The sequence below is a fragment of the Zophobas morio genome, unplaced genomic scaffold (assembly GCF_036711695.1).
Source record: "Zophobas morio isolate AGI-343-1 ecotype UQ-CSIRO unplaced genomic scaffold, CSIRO_AGI_Zmor_V1 ptg000008l, whole genome shotgun sequence".
NCBI lineage: Eukaryota > Metazoa > Arthropoda > Insecta > Coleoptera > Tenebrionidae > Zophobas > Zophobas morio.
In genome coordinates this window covers 3,755,416-3,772,881 of record NW_026972113.1, presented here as the reverse complement: position 1 = coordinate 3,772,881, position 17,466 = coordinate 3,755,416, and the positions used below count along the sequence as shown (strand labels likewise).

The 17,466-nt window shown below is 34.9% G+C and overlaps 1 protein-coding gene across 6 annotated transcripts in view; it reads right to left on the bottom strand.

The window, feature by feature from the left end:
- Sick (sickie) overlaps positions 1-17,466 on the bottom strand; it is a 273,720-nt gene that overhangs the window by 103,118 nt on the left and 153,136 nt on the right. For all 6 annotated transcript variants that reach the window (XM_064050449.1, XM_064050450.1, XM_064050451.1 and 3 more), the window contains one exon: positions 2,468-2,673. In XM_064050449.1, the coding sequence (XP_063906519.1) occupies positions 2,468-2,673 (206 nt within the window). The remainder of the gene's footprint in view (positions 1-2,467; positions 2,674-17,466) is intronic.

Below are 17,466 nucleotides of genomic sequence, written 5' to 3'. Positions count from 1 at the left end.
GTTTTTTGTCTAGATTACTAAATTCCAGTGATATTCAATATAAAATGCATTTTTCGTCCAATAAAATGAGTGACCAAAAAGAAAACCGGGTGGGTGGGCGGGGCCACTTTTTATTTTTAAGCCTTATTCGCCACTTGACCTAGTAAAATTCAGTCTTCATCTAATCAAAAAAAACTAATGAAATTCAAAAGCGGTGGTGGGTGGGATTAGTTTTACGTTTTTTGTCTAGATTTCGTTGTTTGTCACTATAAAATTCCCCTTTTGTCCAATAGAATGAATGATCAGAAGAAAAGCTGGGTGGATGGGCGGGGCCACTTTGAACTTTTAAAAGTAGATTAGGCCGCTCGACAAAATAAAATAAAATTTCCATCTAATCAGATAAGCCAATGAAATTCAAAAGCAGAGGTGGGTGGGGTTAGATTTAGTTTTTTGTCTAGATTACTAAATTCCAGTGATATTCAATATAAAATGCATTTTTCGTCCAATAAAATGAGTGACCAAAAAAAAAACTGGGTGGGTGGGCGGGGCCACTTTGTATTTTTAAGCCTTATTCGCCACTTGACCTAGTAAAATTCAGTCTTCGTCTAATAAAAAAAAAGTACTGAAATTCAAAAGCGGTGGTGGGTGGGATTAGTTTTACGTTTTTTGTCTAGATTTCGTTGTTTGTCACTATAAAATTCCTATTTTGTCCAATAGAATGAGTGATCAGAAGAAAAGCTGGGTGGGTGGGCGGGGCCACTTTGAACTTTTAAAAGTAGATTAGGCCGCTGGACAAAATAAAATAATCCAAAGTGGAAGTGGGTGGGGTTAATTTTAGTTTTTGTCTAGGTTACTAGATTGCACTGCTATTCAATATAAAATGCACTTTTCGTCCAATTTTGGATTTTTATAAGCATAAATTGGACTACTTCACAAAACGTAATTCAATTTTCATCTCATCCTAAACAAAATCATTATAATTTTACTTTTTGCTTATTTTTTAATTGCTTGTCAATATAAAATCCACAAGCAATAAAATGAGTGATAAATTTCATTAACTAAAGACGAATTTCATCTTGGCAAACATGATATTCTGTAGCAGACATGTGAAATTATTCTACATAATATATACTTAATAACTTAAAAACGTCTGCAAGATTTCAAAGTATTCTGTTTTCCAATTTTTGATTTATTCAATAAAATAAATTGGGTGATTCATTAATTTGTCTGAGTGAGCCTGTATAAGCAAATCTAAAAAATTAAGTTCTTAATTTAATCAATAAAAAATTGGTCGCAGCTTATAAGTATAATTCGAAAAATCCAGCTCATTTGCCAAAATTAGACTTACCTTACCAGCTACCAGCCCCGCCCACCCACCCTCTCTCTCTTAGAATTTGAACGTTATCGAAAAAACTGAAAGCGGACTCATACACTACAAGTATACGAGTTTATTTTTGTGTAACATTCAACTCATTTTAGAATACCATTCACTGAAATGACGTCATCAAATTATTGGTGGGGATGATTACCCAAATTTCGGTTAACATTTAACCATAAAAATTAAACGTAGCATAAATCGGGCCACTTCGACACTAAAAAACATTTTATGGCAATTAGCGCAAAATAATGCAAATCTCGCCTCAATTTCCCCTTTGCTGATCGATCACCCGACAAATCGCCCGGTAAATACCCCCATTAAACCCGCATTTTCCCATTTTTGGCGAACTGTTAGTTCGAAACGTATCTCGCAAATTGCGCAAACAAAATATTCGGATTAAAATCCAAATCGGATTTGCTTTAACGCGGCAGATGTTTGAAATCGCCCACATAAAAAGCTTTGCCGGGAAGGACTGCTGAAATTTCCAGTTTGCAAATTTCCGCGCGTATTCCCGATGCTCGCCGGGAATCGTTAAAATTATTTATTTATCCCTCGGGAGGACAAATTATGATTACGCAGCTTGTTCGAAGTTCGCTTTCCGCGGTGCTAGTTGGAAATTAAGCCGGAGTTTCAGCGGTCTCCAAACAAAAGCCGAAGTTTGTTGATTTCCTGGCAGAAAATCTCGAAATGTTTAGACTATGGGTAATTCCATTATAAATAATAATTGATGTGGCAAACAAGGATTTAGAGCAACCCACAATTCGTCTAGGTGGTTTGAGGACCTCTGGTCTATGCCCGTTATTTGGGTTGCATAATACATGGCGCCGACCACCCGTCATTCGTATAAATCGGTTATCCCAACCCTTGGCATTTATGCTGTGGGTGTTGTGGGAAAATTTATCATCCTCATGAGGTTTATTACTAAACTGTCATTGTTTGACACACAATATTTCATACTCCGCTACACCAGAAAAATCCCCATAATGTACACGTTCGAGCCACTACCAATATAAATACACCCGGAACAAAATCCCCCACTCTCGCGATTGATTCACCGCGCGACGTAGACAACCAACAAAACACCGCATTGGTGTATTCAGAGTCACCTACCTGTTAGGCGTCATTTCGCCCAGTTGGTTCTGCTGCTGGATTTGCTGCGCTCGCTGTTTTGCGGCCTGTTTGTGTCGTGATAAGGCGAAGAAGAGCGCTAGAATGGCCTTCAGCTTACCATCGCGTAGTTCTTGAGCCGAGACTCCTTCCAGACCGGAAACATGCTGTGCTTTCAGGACGCCCAAACAGAGGTTGATGTTGTCGAGCTGGAAAAAAACGCGTGTTTATTTTTTTGCCGAAATCGAGCGATTCCATTAATGTTACAGTCACGATGTGAAAATTGAGACGGATTATTTTTATTGTGCGCGATGTCGGGCTTGATTGACGTTAATGCGTGCAAGCTGTTCATTATATGTTCTGGGAAAAATGCGGGATGAATATGGAGTTATGGAAATGGGCACCGGCGCATCCGCCAATTTTTGAATCGAGAAAGTTTAAAAATATTTTTTCTAGTGAATGACTTACTCTAGAGTTACTAAATTAACTTGTTGCCGCACGACACCAACTCACAATCACTCTGTGTGCTCGGTATAAGTATTATCTTCAAGGATCGATACAGTAAACATGCATTTAATATTTTCACTGCCTGATTGCCCATTATCAGCGCAACTTAATCAATACCGCAATATAATTACTAATCCAAAAAGCTCCCGTCATATTTATTTAGTTTCCACGTTTCAACATGTCCACGAACCAAAACCCACTTAAAACCCAAGCCGTAAATCGCAATAAGGAGCAAAAGAGCTTGTCACAGTAGTTCGTACGTCAGACAACCAATCTAAATAAACTACAACAACAACCGTTTGTGTTTAGGTGTGTCGACGTACTTTTCAGCAATCGCCTGAAATTTATGTGAGTTGCAGCTGTTGCTAAAATCGACCCAACACCTATTAGAAACGAAACAATTTAAACTCATTGAGCTTGATCGAGTCATGCGATGTGGATATGATTGCATTTATTTGTGTTTAGTCTTATCTAAATCTGAAAGTTTATTTATAGAAGCCATAAAAGCGATGAATGAAAAGCATGGATTTTTTAGTAGTGGAAGTAGCCTTGAAGAGTTATGAATGAGACACTGTGCACTATTTCTCCCCGCCAAAAAACCGATGACGTCATTTCAAAAAATCGTTTCGTCTGCGATGTAAACGATTTTTTGTCTAGACGTTTCACCGCTGCAGAAACTCGAGACCAAAGTCATGCAATGCGAGTACAAAAAAATGGCCTGTTGCGGATCGTTTTACACTTCGTCTACCAACTGCCACCCAACGAAATTACCATGTTATTACAATTAGATACCATGCACTTGCGACTCCATTCCGCGGTTTATTACTCTTTTAATAACGTTAATATTTTCAAGTTTTTTCACGTTGGATCCTTAATCATCGCTTCCCGCTTTATTAACCCATCAATTTCCTCTTCTCTTTTTTCGCGCCGGTTCGCCGTGTATTTCAATTCGGCCATTTATAATTTTTCAACGCTGATCCTCTGCTGGAACTCTACATAGGCGGAGGAAAGTGAAATATATGGTGTGCATTAAATTGCATTTGTCCGGGAAAAAGCGGGTTGATGAATGTGCTGGCGGCGGAGACGGAAAAAAATCACTAGCCGTTTCTGGCGACAAGGTCAAGGGTTTTATATAAGTTTTTTTATAATTTTTACTTTCTGAGCTTAAGCTATGCTCCCGTTTCCGTCTGTCTGTCTGGACCGATTGTTGTCAGATTTTGTATAAAATAACACAATCTTGCACTTGTGGTGTGTGAATCCGTGTCGAATTTTCACTCTAGCATCCAGAATTTTTGGAAAAAATTCAAAGACAATATTTTGCAATATAACTTTGAAACTGCAAAGCCGAATGCTCTAAAATTTTGTAAATATTTTAAACATATCGTGATCACGGTAAATCCGTTAACTAAAATTTATTCATTGATCCCGTCCCAAAAAATTGGTCTAAAGAGTTTAGACAGTACTTCCCTCGCTGTCGGAAACTTGACGACTGCATGCCTATTGTGTTTTTTTCTCATTACATTTTTGTAGTGGGAATTTAAAAAAAAATTGCGATGACGTCATCAACATTTTTGCAAGGACACGTATATCAGTTGGGATAGATGTAGTGTAATACTAAGAATAAAATTATTATATTCTCAAATTTTCGGGAAAATGAATTGGGTCGTTTTGAATATTGATTTGTAATAATCAATAAAATAACGAAACAATTTACTCACGTATACGTATCAGAGGCAACTGAAAATCGTGTATGTATAAACATTCTTAATTTAAGACGACAGGCGTAACAGCATACGTGAGAGTCAAACAGAGAAACTGTAAACAAAACGACCATCGGTTTTATTGCTTCGACTTCCGCTTATTATATAAAACATTGGGTTTTATTTTAATTCTTGACGGTGAAATTCACAATTGGTTGATTATAAACATGTCTATTTCACATTCGTGGAACCAAGTGAACGCATAAAACAAATGCAGGTCTGTAATGTTAAAGTCGATGTAAATAAGCGTGCTACCCTTATGTTTCAACCGAGTTTTTCCTTTAACAAATTTTGTGTCTACCAAATTGGGTTGGTTGGGGTGTAATACTAATAATAAGTGTTGCCTTTAATTTAATCAATAAAATAAATTCACTTCATTAATTTTTTTGAACCACCTCTTAAGAAAATCTAAAAAATATGAATGGAATGATAAATCACAAGTACAAACTCATCATATTTTTTGCATTTCAGATAGGATTTATTCAGCAAAATTTAAGGGTGACGTCATCAATTTTTTTAGGAGGGATGAACAAATACATTTTGAACAAAAGTTTACCATGCTTATAATAACTTTAAAACATTCCCAAGATTTCAAAGCATTCGGTTTTGTAATTCCTGATTAAATCGATAAAATAAATTCACGCCTTCATTAATTTTTTTGAGTCACCCTGCATATGCAAATCGAAAAATATGATTGGAATGATAAATCACAAGTACAGACTCATCATATTTTGTACATTTTAGATACGATTTATTCGGCAAACTTTTGAGCTGACGTCATCAGTTTTTTGTAGAAGATAACCAAATATATTTTGACTAAAAATTTATTATGCTCTTTATAACCTTAAAACATCTGCAAGATTTCAAAGCATTCGGTTTTGTAGTTCCTGATTAAATCAATAAAATAAATTTACGCATTCATTAATTTTTTTGAGTCACCCTGTATATGCAAATCGAAAAAATTTGAATGGAATGATAAATCACAAGAAGAGACTCACCATATTTTGTACATTTTAGATAGGATTTTTTCAGCAAAATTTTGTGGTGACGTCATAAATTTTTTAGGGGGGACGACCAAATACGTTTTGATCAAAAATTTACCATGCTTATGATAATTTTAAAATATCTTCAAGATTTCGAAGCATTCGGTTTTGTAGTTCCTGAGTAAATCAGTAAAATAAATTTACGCTTTCATTTATTTTCTTGAATCACCCTGTATATGCAAATCCAAAAAATATGAATGGAGTGATAGATCACAAGTACAGGCTGATCATATTTTGTACATTTTAGATATGATTTATTCGGCAAATTTTCGAGCTGACGTCATCAAGTTTTTGGAGGGGATAAGCAAATATATTTTGACTAAACATTTATTATGCTCTTTATAACCTTAAAACATCTGCAAGATGTCAGAGCATTCCGTTTTGTAGTTCCTGATTAAATCAATAAAATATATTTACGCATTCATTAATTTTTTTGAGTCACTCTGTATATGCAAATTCAAAAAATATGAATGGAGTGATAAATGACAAGTACAGGCTCATCATATTTTGTACATTTTAGATATGATTTATTCGGCAAACTTTCGAGCTGACGTCATCAAGTTTTTGGAGGGGATAAGCAAATATATTTTGACTAAACATTTATTATGCTCTTTATGACCTTAAAACATCTGCAAGATTTCAGAGCATTCGGTTTTGTAGTTCCTGATTAAATCAATAAAATATATTTACGCATTCATTAATTTTTTTGAGTCACCCTGTATATGCAAATCCAAAAAATATGAATGGAGTGATAGATCACAAGTACAGACTCATCATATTTTGTACATTTTAGATATGATTTATTCCACAAACTTTTGAGCTGACGTCATCAAGTTTTTGGAGGGGATAAGCAAATATTTTTTGACTAAAGATTTATGATGCTCTTTATAGCCTTAAAACATCTGCAACATTTCAAAGCATTCTGGTTAGTAGATTAAAAATTAAATTTCAAAATGTTGTTTTATAATTTTGATTTTTTTTCCAAAAATCTGGACGTTTCGGGTGAAAAGTCGATTCAGAGTTGTAAACTACATGTGTAGGACTATGTTATTTTATACAATTGAAAACCCATTTACTATGTACAATTTTGAAGTGACGTCATCGCATTAGTGGTGGGGATGATTAGACAAATCTTGGTTAGCGTTTTACCATCTACATGATATTCTTAATATAAGTACAAAATTTCACAACAATCGGTCGAGTACTTTCGGAGATTATCTGTCTAATAAAAATCCGGGACAACAGACGGACAGACGGACAGACGGACGGACAGACGGACGGACAGACGGACGGACAGACGGACAGACAGACGGAAATGGGAGACCTATTTCTTCGTCTTCTAGGGGTCATGAAAGATCGAGAAAACGTAAAAGTAGAGAGTCGGCCGACGGACTCGATTACAATACTTCCTTTGCTTACGCTCGGGAAGTAAAAATTGATGACGTCATCTCAAAATATTCTAAAATGTGCAAAATATGATGAGTCTCTACTTATGATTTATCACTGCATTAAATTTTTAATTTGCTTATACAAAGTGACTCATAAAAATTAATGAATGAGTCAATCTGCAAGAATCATCATCTTCAGTTAATTTTCGAGGGTGGTTGAAAAATTACTAAAAATTTGCATTGAAAAATTGAGTTTTCGGAAAAGTTGCTAGAAAAGAAACAAAAAATTGCAAAGTAATTCGAAAAATATAAAGGTTTTGGTTTTCCAGAGCCAAACTTTCAAAAATCCTTGGCCGCCTTTGATCATGTTTTTTATTACCCTGTCGGTATATTTGAAAATAACTGTACATTATATGACTAATAGGTGTATTAGACTGAGGGAAGCAATTTTTTCAGTAAATCGCGGTAAATACATGAGATTTTTGAGACACTCTGTAGATATAGCTACGACATAGAAAAAGAAAACCGGAAAAAGGACAGAAAAGACGATTATTAGAATTTAAAAATTTTTCAATTACTCGACTTTTTCAATTTTACAATTTTTGGAATTTTCAGTTTTTATCTTAAAAATTTCCAATTCTTAATTTTCGATTTGCACTTTTTCACTGTTTCCATGTTACTATCCTTCGTTTCGTTTTGAATATTTTAATTTTGATAGTTTTTCTAGTTCAAAATTTTAGTTTGAATAGATTTGTTCTCTGTGTTAAAAAATTGAAAAATTAAAAATAGCTAAAATAAAAAATTAAAAATCGAAAAAATACAAATTTAAAAATTGAAAAACCGAAAAATTGTGCAATTGTGTAATTAAAAAATCGATTAATTGCAAAATATGGTTTTAAATATTTCTTTAAAAATGTCTTTCGATAATTTTTGAAGGTGATCAAAAATTGGTACTGAAAAATTGAGCTTTTTGAAAAATGGCCTAAAAATACACAAAAAGTTCTAGGATATAGATCCCAAGGTACTGATTTGAAAAATATAGCGGACCAAAATGTTTGAAATATCCGGCTGAAACGTTCAATCTTTTAAAAAGTGCCAAAATTTCCAACATTTCAGTTGACGATTCTGGAAAAGTGGCAGTAATTTTCAAAGACATTTAGCCGAAAATAACTTCTGAGGCTTGAAATCTACAAATATTACAATCTGCAATAATTATCGACATACTCCTGCACTTGTGGTGTGTGAATCTGTGTCGAATTTTCGCTCAAGATATCCAGAATTTTTGGAAAAAAATTCAAAATTGAACTGAAACAATATTTTGCAATATAACTTTGAAACTGCAAAACCGAATTCTCTAAAATCTTGTAAATATTTTAAGCTTATCGTAATCATGGTAAATCGTTTAGCAAAATTTATTGGGTTATCATCTCCCAAAAAAATTGATGACGTCATCTCAAAATTTTGTTACGGGAAACGTACGGGCAGCACGCTTCTGTACATTTACTTTAACGTTACCAACATGTCTTTATTTTAACTTATGAGTTCTCATAAAAAAATAAAATTCCTATAAATCAAATTTTATAATTTTTCGAAAAAGCTGGATTTCTTTTATTGTATTTCAGAGGCGAGGGAAGTTCCGTCAAAATAACCTTCGACTAATTTTTTTAAGAATGTGAAACCTTCTCGGGGTCCCAACTGTCTTTTTTTAAAAATGTAAAACCTTCTCGGGGGCCCTAAATGTATTTTTTTTTTAGAATGTGAAACCTTCTCGGGGCCGCTGAATGTCTTTAATTGTGAAACCTTCTCGCGGGTCCCAACTCTCTTTTATCAAAATGTAAAACCTTCTTGAGGGCCTCAAATGTCTTTGTTTTAACTTGAAACCTTCTCGGGGGTCCCAACTTTCTACCTGAAGATTAGACTGATTTTGGCTAATGAGATACCTTCCAAGACAAGAGAGGGTGGGTGGGCGGGGCTCGTACCTGCTAGGATAAGACTGATTTTGGCAAATGAGATCTCTATAACAAGAAAACAGACGGCGGATGGGCGGGGCTAGTACCTGCTAAAATCAACTATTTTTTTTTTTAAACTTTCTCAGGGGCCAGATGATTTTTTTTCAGAGTGTGAAATCTTCTCTGGGTTCCCAACTGTCTTTTTTAAAATGTAAAACCTTCTCGGGGGCCCCAAATGTATTTTTTTAGGAATGTGAAACCTTTTCGGGGGTCCCAAATGTATTTTTTTAAGAATGTGAAATCTTCTCGGGGGTCCCAACCATGTTTTCTAAAGATGCAATCTTCTCATGGGTCCCAACTGTGTTTTTAAAAATGTAAAACCTTCTCGGGGGCACCAAATGTATTTTTTTTTAGAATGTGAAATCTTCTCTGTGGTCCCAACTGTCTTTTTTAAAATGTAAAACCTTCTCGGGGACCCCAAATGTATTTTTTTAGGAGTGTGAAACCTTCTCGGGGGTTGCATCTTTTTTTTTTAAGAATGTAAAACCTTCTCGGGGGCCCCAAATGTATTTTTTTTAGGAGTGTGAAATCTTCTCGGGGGTCCCAACTGTGTTTTTTAAAAATGTAAAACCTTCTCGGGGGCCCAAAATCTATTTTTTTTAGAATTCGAAACCTTCTCCAGGGCTCCAAATGTCTTTTTTTATGTGAAATATTCTCAGGAGTCCCAACTGTCTTTTAAAAATGTTACACCTTCTCCGGGGTCCCAAACGTATTTTTTTAAGAATGTTAAACCTTCTCAGGGGCCTCAGATGTATTTTTTTCAGAATGTGAAATCTTCTCTGGGGTCCCAACTGTCTTTTAAAATGTAAAACCTTCTCGGGGGCCCCAAATGTATTTTTTTAGGAATGTGAAACCTTCTCGGGGGTCCCATCTTTTTTTTTTAAGAATGTAAAACCTTCTCGGGGGCCCCAAATGTATTTTTTTTAGGAGTGTGAAATCGTCTCGGGGGTCCCAACTGTGTTTTTTAAAAATGTAAAACCTTCTCGGGGGCCCAAAATCTATTTTTTTAAGAATTTGAAACCTTCTCGAGGGCCCCAAATGTCTTTTTTTATGTGAAATATTCTCAGGAGTCCCAACTGTCTTTTTTAAAAATGTAAAACCATCTCGGAGGTCCCAAATATGTTTTTTTAATTGTGAAAACTTCTCGGGGGTCTCAACCCTCTTTTATAAAAATGTAAAACCTTCTTGGGGGTCCCAACTTTCTGTTTTAAAAATGTGAAAACTTCTCAGGGGCCCCAAATGTCTAGATTTTTTTAAATGTGAAACCTTCTCGGGGGTCCCAAATGTATGTATTTTTTTAAATGTGAAACCTTCTAGGGGATCCCAACTGCTCTTTTCTAAAGAAGGCGAATCCTTCTTAAGGGCCCCAAATATCTTTTTTTTATGTGAAACCTTTTCGGGGGTCCCAACTGTCTTTTTCAAAAATGTAAAACCTTGTCGGGGGTCCCAAATGTATTTTTTTAAGAATGTGAAATCTTCTCAGGGGTCCCAACTATGTTTTTCAAAGAAGCAAAACCTTCTCGGGGGCCCCAAATCTATTTTTTTAAGAATTTGAAACCTTCTCGAGGGCCCCAAATGCCTTTTTTTATGTGAAATATTCTCAGGAATCCCAACTGTCTTTTTTAAAAAAGTAATACCTTCTCCGGGGTCCCAAATGTATTTTTTTAAGAATGTTAAATCTTCTCGGCGGTCCCAATTGTCATTTTTAAAAATGTAAAACCTTCTCGGAGGTCCCAAATGTGTTTTTTTAATTGTGAAACCTTCTCGGGGGTCTCAACCCTCTTTTATAAAAATGTAAAACCTTCTCGGGGGTCCCAACTTTCTGTTTTAAAAATGTGAAAACTTCTCAGGGGCCGCAAATGTCTGTATTTTTTTAAATGTGAAACCTTCTCCGGGGTCCCAAATGTATGTATTTTTTTAAATGTGAAAACTTCTCGGGGATCCCAACTGCTCTTTTCTAAAGAAGGCGAAACCTTCTTAAGGGCCCCAAATGTCTTTTTTTATGTGAAACTTTTACGGGGGTCCCAACTGTCTTTTTCAAAAATGTAAAACCTTCTCGGGGGTCCCAAATGTATTTTTTTAAGAATGAAATCTTCTCAGGGGTCCCAACTGTGTTTTTAAAAATGTAAAACCTTCTCGGGGGCCCCAAATGTTTTTTTTAAGAATGTGAAATCTTCTCAGGGGTCCCAACTGTGTTTTAAAAATGTAAAACCTTCTCGGGGGCCCCAAATGTCTTTTTTTTAAGAATATGAAATCTTCTCTGGGGTCCCAACTGTCTTTTTTAAAATGTAAAACCTTCTCGGGGGTCCCAAATGTATTTTTTTTAGGATTGTGAAATCTTCTCGGGGGTTCCAACTGTGTTTTTTAAAAATGTAAAACCTTCTCGGGGGTCCAAAATCTATTTTTTTTAGAATTTGAGACCTTCTCGAGGGCCCCAAATGTCTTTTTTTATGTGAAATATTCTCAGGAGTCCCAACTGTCTTTTTTAAAAATGTAACACCTTCTCCGGGGTCCCAAATGTATTTTTTTAAGAATGTTAAATATTCTTGGGGGTCCCAATTGTCATTTTTAAAAATGTATAACCTTCTCGGAGGTCCCAAATGTGTTTTTTTTTAATTGTGAAACCTTCTCGGGGGTCTCAACCCTCTTTTATAAAAATGTAAAACCTTCTCGGACGTCCCAAATGTGTTTTTTTAATTGTGAAACCTTCTCGGCGGTCTCAACCCTGTTTTATAAAAATTTAAAACTTTCTGTTTTAAAAATGTGAAAACTTCTCAGGGGCCCCAAATGTCTGGATTTTTTTAAATGTGAAACCTTCTCGGGGGTCCCAAATGTATGTATTTTTTAAAATGTGAAACCTTCTTGGGGGTCCCAACTGCTCTTTTTTAAAGAAGGCGAAACCTTCGTAAGAGCCCCAAATGTCTTTTTTTATGTGAAACCTTTTCGGGGGTTCCAACTGTCTTTTTCAAAAATGTAAAACCTTCTCGGGGGTCCCGAATGTATTTTTTTAAGAATGTGAAACCTTCTCGGGGGTCCCATTTGTCTTTTTTTTTAATATAAAACCTTCACGAGAGACCCCATTGTGTGTTTTTAATGTGAAACCTTCACCCAACTGTCTTTTTGAAAAATGTAAAATCTTTTCTAGGACCTCAAATGTATTTTTTTTAATTTGAAACCTTCTCGGGGTTCACAACTGCCTTTTTAAAAAATGTGAAACCTTCTTTCGGCCAACTTTTTCGATTTGTTTTCCCCGTGTTTCCTATTCTAATTGTGAAAGCAGGCCTTTGCCCTCTCGATTACCACACTGGGTACCAACACGTCACTTATAATGGGAAGCGTGTTCAACCATAACGCTAATAACTTCCATTCATCAGCGTTGCCGCCAAAACTACTGCATTTTGTATGGTAAACTACCGGTAAATGTAAACACGTACAGTGCAAAAAGTCGGGTCGTGCTAAAATGGCGCATTGTTGTGCGGGTTCACTGGATGAGAGAGGCCGTTGTGATCAGAAAAACAAGAACGTAATTCTTTACTTGTTTTTCATAGCTTTTTTAATCTTTTAGCAGAACGATGACTGAACATACTGATACTAATTTAAAATCATTTATTCATCCCTCCTGGAAAGTCGATGACGTCAATATTATCTTCATAACAAAATACAGGTTGACAAACTATAATATATTTTATAAAAAAAAAAGAACCCTTGTGAAATTTAGCGCACGAACGACTACATAATTCCCACCAATTATGTCCAACGTTGCAGAACACATTCAAACCCACCGTTTAGGCAAACTTTTCATCTATAACGCGAATTAAAGAGTGGAAAACTGCACTCATTGACTACCAAACTGTAAATTAAGCAACACAATGCACTCCCATTTCGACAGACCACGCTCATTAATAGGCGAGCGAAGCTCGCGACCGTCGGGCGCCAATTCTCAGACCCAAAAAATCCATCCACTTTCAACACGACGTTCCACACACGTCTGCATAATCTCTTAATAATTTCCTACGAATACTATTACCATATAAAACGCCTGTTAACCTCTCACTCAAGCTGGCTCAAAAATTAAATATCGCATCAGCCAAAAAACATCGAAAGTCGTGGTCAGTGTGTGACATCGACCGATGTACGTAGAATTTTTTCGCCGCGACTAACGAGCCAGATCGTGATCGTATTGTTGGAAGTTGTACTGGAACGTATATGGTATGGTCGGACGAATATAGAGTTTGCCATATTTGGTACCAATGCAACCCTGGACGGGCCAATGCACCAAACGAGCGTCTCGGGCTTATCTTTGCGTCTATGATCTCAAACCCAGGACGGGATTTTATAGAATGACTCTAGTAAAAGATATCGATTTCTCTCGTTTTTTAAGAATGTTAAGTATGACTTCGAATAGTTGAAGCTTTAATGGCACATAAAAGGTTGTGATAACGCATTTCATGGAGACATTCGTCAAAATCAACGGTAGTTAAAGCGTCTGCTTGACGTTTTCGGGTATCAAACACCTGTAAACGATGAGTGAGTTCATATTTCAAAGGATAATTTATGTGTGACTCAAACCAACGCGATAACTTTATGTCGCTTCAAGAAAAAGGAATAAATCAAAGTGAGCCGAGTCCGCTTATCTGCGCATTAGTCACTTTAAAGCTGTGGACGACGACTATAAGGCATGATGGATTTTGTTTCGGTTAGTTCCGGCACACATTTATACCAGAGAACATAGAGAAGCGACATAGAGCCTGATTTTGCAAAACCACCCTTATTGACATTGGAGTCCTCAACCGGCCAAAGGCAAGCGCCAAATTTAAATAGTCGATGTCATTAAAAAAACTTGTTTCACTGTAACTCGTCGCCTGAGAACTTGTTTGATCTACAGACCAGAGCGCGCTCAGGCCATTGTCGACTCTAAGCGTTCAGAAGCAATTTGGTTGGTTTGGACTATAATTTCTGCGGGAAATAGTTGTTTGGTCGGTTTTTATAACGACTAGGTGAATATTTTTGGTACATATTTAGATGATTTTACATATTTTGTTTAACTAAGAATTAATTCTTTATTTATGTTTTATACTAGCAAAACGTCTTAAACTAAGAATATTGTAGAAATCGTAATAACCCAATGGATTTTTTTCGGGAAAATGTTTTGGAAACACTGTGTTCTATTTTGTATGAATGTTTTTAGTGACAATTTTTGTGGTTGTTTTCAATACACTGTATGATATTAACAGTGAGAAAAAAAATTGGTCTAAAGAGTTTAGACAGTACTTCCCTCGCTGTCGGAAACTTGACGACTGCATGCCTATTGTGTTTTTTTTTCTCATTACATTTTTGTAGTGGGAATTAAAAAAAAAAAATTGCGATGACGTCATCAACATTTTTGCAAGGACATGTATATCGGTTGGGATAGATGTAGTGTAATACTAAGAATAAAATTATTATATTCTCAAATTTTCGGGAAAATGAATTGGGTCGTTTGAATATTGATTTGTAATAATCAATAAAATAACGAAACAATTTACTCACGTATACCTACGTATCAGAGGCAACTGAAAATCGTGTATGTATAAACATTGTTAATTTAAGATGACAGGCGTAACAGCATACGTGAGAGCCAAACACAGAAACTGTAAACAAAACGACCGTCGGTTTTATTGCTTCGACTTCCGCTTATTATATAAAACATTGGGTTTTATTTTAATTCTTGACGGTGAAATTCACAATTGGTTGATTATAAACATGTCTATTTCACATTCGCGGAATCAAGTGAACGCATAAAACAAATGCAGGTCTGTAATGTTAAAGTCGATGTAAATAAGCGTGCTACCCTTATGTTTCAACCGAGTTTTTCCTTTAACAAATTTTGTGTCTACCAAATTGGGTTGGTTGGGGTGTAATACTAATAATAAGTGTTGCCTTTAATTTAATCAATAAAATAAATTGACTTCATTAATTTTTTTGAACCACCTCTTAAGAAAATCTAAAAAATATGAATGGAATGATAAATCACAAGTACAAACTCATCATATTTTTTGCATTTTAGATAGGATTTATTCAGCAAAATTTAAGGGTGACGTCATCAATTTCTTTAGGAGGGATGAACAAATACATTTTGAACAAAAGTTTACCATGCTTATAATAACTTTAAAATATTCCCAAGATTTCAAAGCATTCGGTTTTGTAATTCCTGATTAAATCGATAAAATAAATTCACGCCTTCATTAATTTTTTTGAGTCACCCTGCATATGCAAATCCAAAAATATGAATGGAATGATAAATCACAAGTACAGACTCATCATATTTTGTACATTTTAGATACGATTTATTCGGAAAACTTTTGAGCTGACGTCATCAGTTTTTTGTAGAAGATAACCAAATATATTTTGACTAAAAATTTATTATGCTCTTTATAACCTTAAAACATCTGCAAGATTTCAAAGCATTCGGTTTTGTAGTTCCTGATTAAATCAATAAAATAAATTTACGCATTCATTAATTTTTTTGAGTCACTCTGTATATGCAAATCCAAAAAATATGAATGGAGTGATAAATGACAAGGACAGGCTCATCATATTTTGTACATTTTAGATATGATTTATTCGGCAAACTTTCGAGCTGACGTCATCAAGTTTTTGGAGGGGATAAGCAAATATATTTTGACTAAACATTTATTATGCTCTTTATGACCTTAAAACATCTGCAAGATTTCAGAGCATTCGGTTTTGTAGTTCCTGATTAAATCAATAAAATATATTTACGCATTCATTAATTTTTTTGAGTCACCCTGTATATGCAAATCCAAAAAATATTAATGAAGTGATAGTTCACAAGTACAGACTCATCATATTTTGTACATTTTAAATATGATTTATTCCACAAACTTTTGAGCTGACGTCATCAAGTTTTTGGAGGGGATAAGCAAATATTTTTTGACTAAAGATTTATGATGCTCTTTATAGCCTTAAAACATCTGCAACATTTCAAAGCATTCTGGTTAGCAGATTAAAAATTAAATTTCAAAATGTTGTTTTATAATTTTGATTTTTTTTCCAAAAATCTGGACGTTTCGGGTGAAAAGTCGATTCAGAGTTGTAAACTACATGTGTAGGACTATGTTATTTTATACAATTGAAAACCCATTTACTATGTACAATTTTGAAGTGACGTCATCGCTTTAGTGGTGGGGATGATTCGACAAATTTTGGTTAGCGTTTTACCATCTACATGATATTCTTAATATAAGTACAAAATTTCACAACAATCGGTCGAGTACTTTCGGAGATTATCTGTCTAATAAAAATCCGTGACAACAGACGGACAGACGGACAGACGGACAGACGGACAGACGGACAGACGGACAGACGGACAGACGGACAGACGGACAGACAGACGGAAATGGGAGACCTATTTCTTCGTCTTCTAGGGGTCATGAAAGATCGAGAAAACGTAAAAGTAGAGAGTCGGCCGACGGACTCGATTACAATACTTCCTTTGCTTACGCTCGGGAAGTAAAAATGAAAAATTAAAATAATCGAAAATTTGAAAAATCGAGAAATCTAATAATCGAAAAATCGAAACCTTAAAAAATCGTAAAACCGAAACATTGAAAAATCGAAATATCGAAGAACTGAAAATCGAAAAATGAAACATCACAAAATCGAAAAAATGTAAAATTCAAAAATCTAAAATTTAAAAATCGAATAACGAAAAATTGAGAAATCGAAACTCCCAAATTTAAAAAGTCGGATAACGGAAAAATCGAAACATCGAAAAACTGGAAAATCGAAAAACCGAGAAATCGAAAAATCAAAACATCAAGAAATCATGGAGTCGAAAAGTCGAAGAATTGAGAAACCGAAATAAGCCAAAATCGAAAAATCAAAAAGTTAAAAATTGAACAATTTATAAATTGACAATCAAAATATCGAAAAATCCAAATGTCGATAAATCGAGAAATCAAAAAACTTAAAATTCGAAAAATTGAAAAGAACGAGAAATCGAAAAGTGATGAAGTCGAAAAATTGAAAAATAGAGAAATCGACAAACAAAAAGTTAAAAGTTGAAAAATTGGAAAAGCAGAAAAATAAAAAATCGAAAAAATGGAAAACTGCAAAAAATGAGAAACCGAAATCGGCGAAAATAAAAAATTGAAAAACTGATAAATCGAAAACCTGAACAATCAAACCTCGATAAATCGGGAATGAAAAATTAACAAATCGAAAAATTGAAAAACAGAACATCTAAAACCAGGAAGTCGAAAAATCGAATGACTAAGAAATATTGAAAAACTA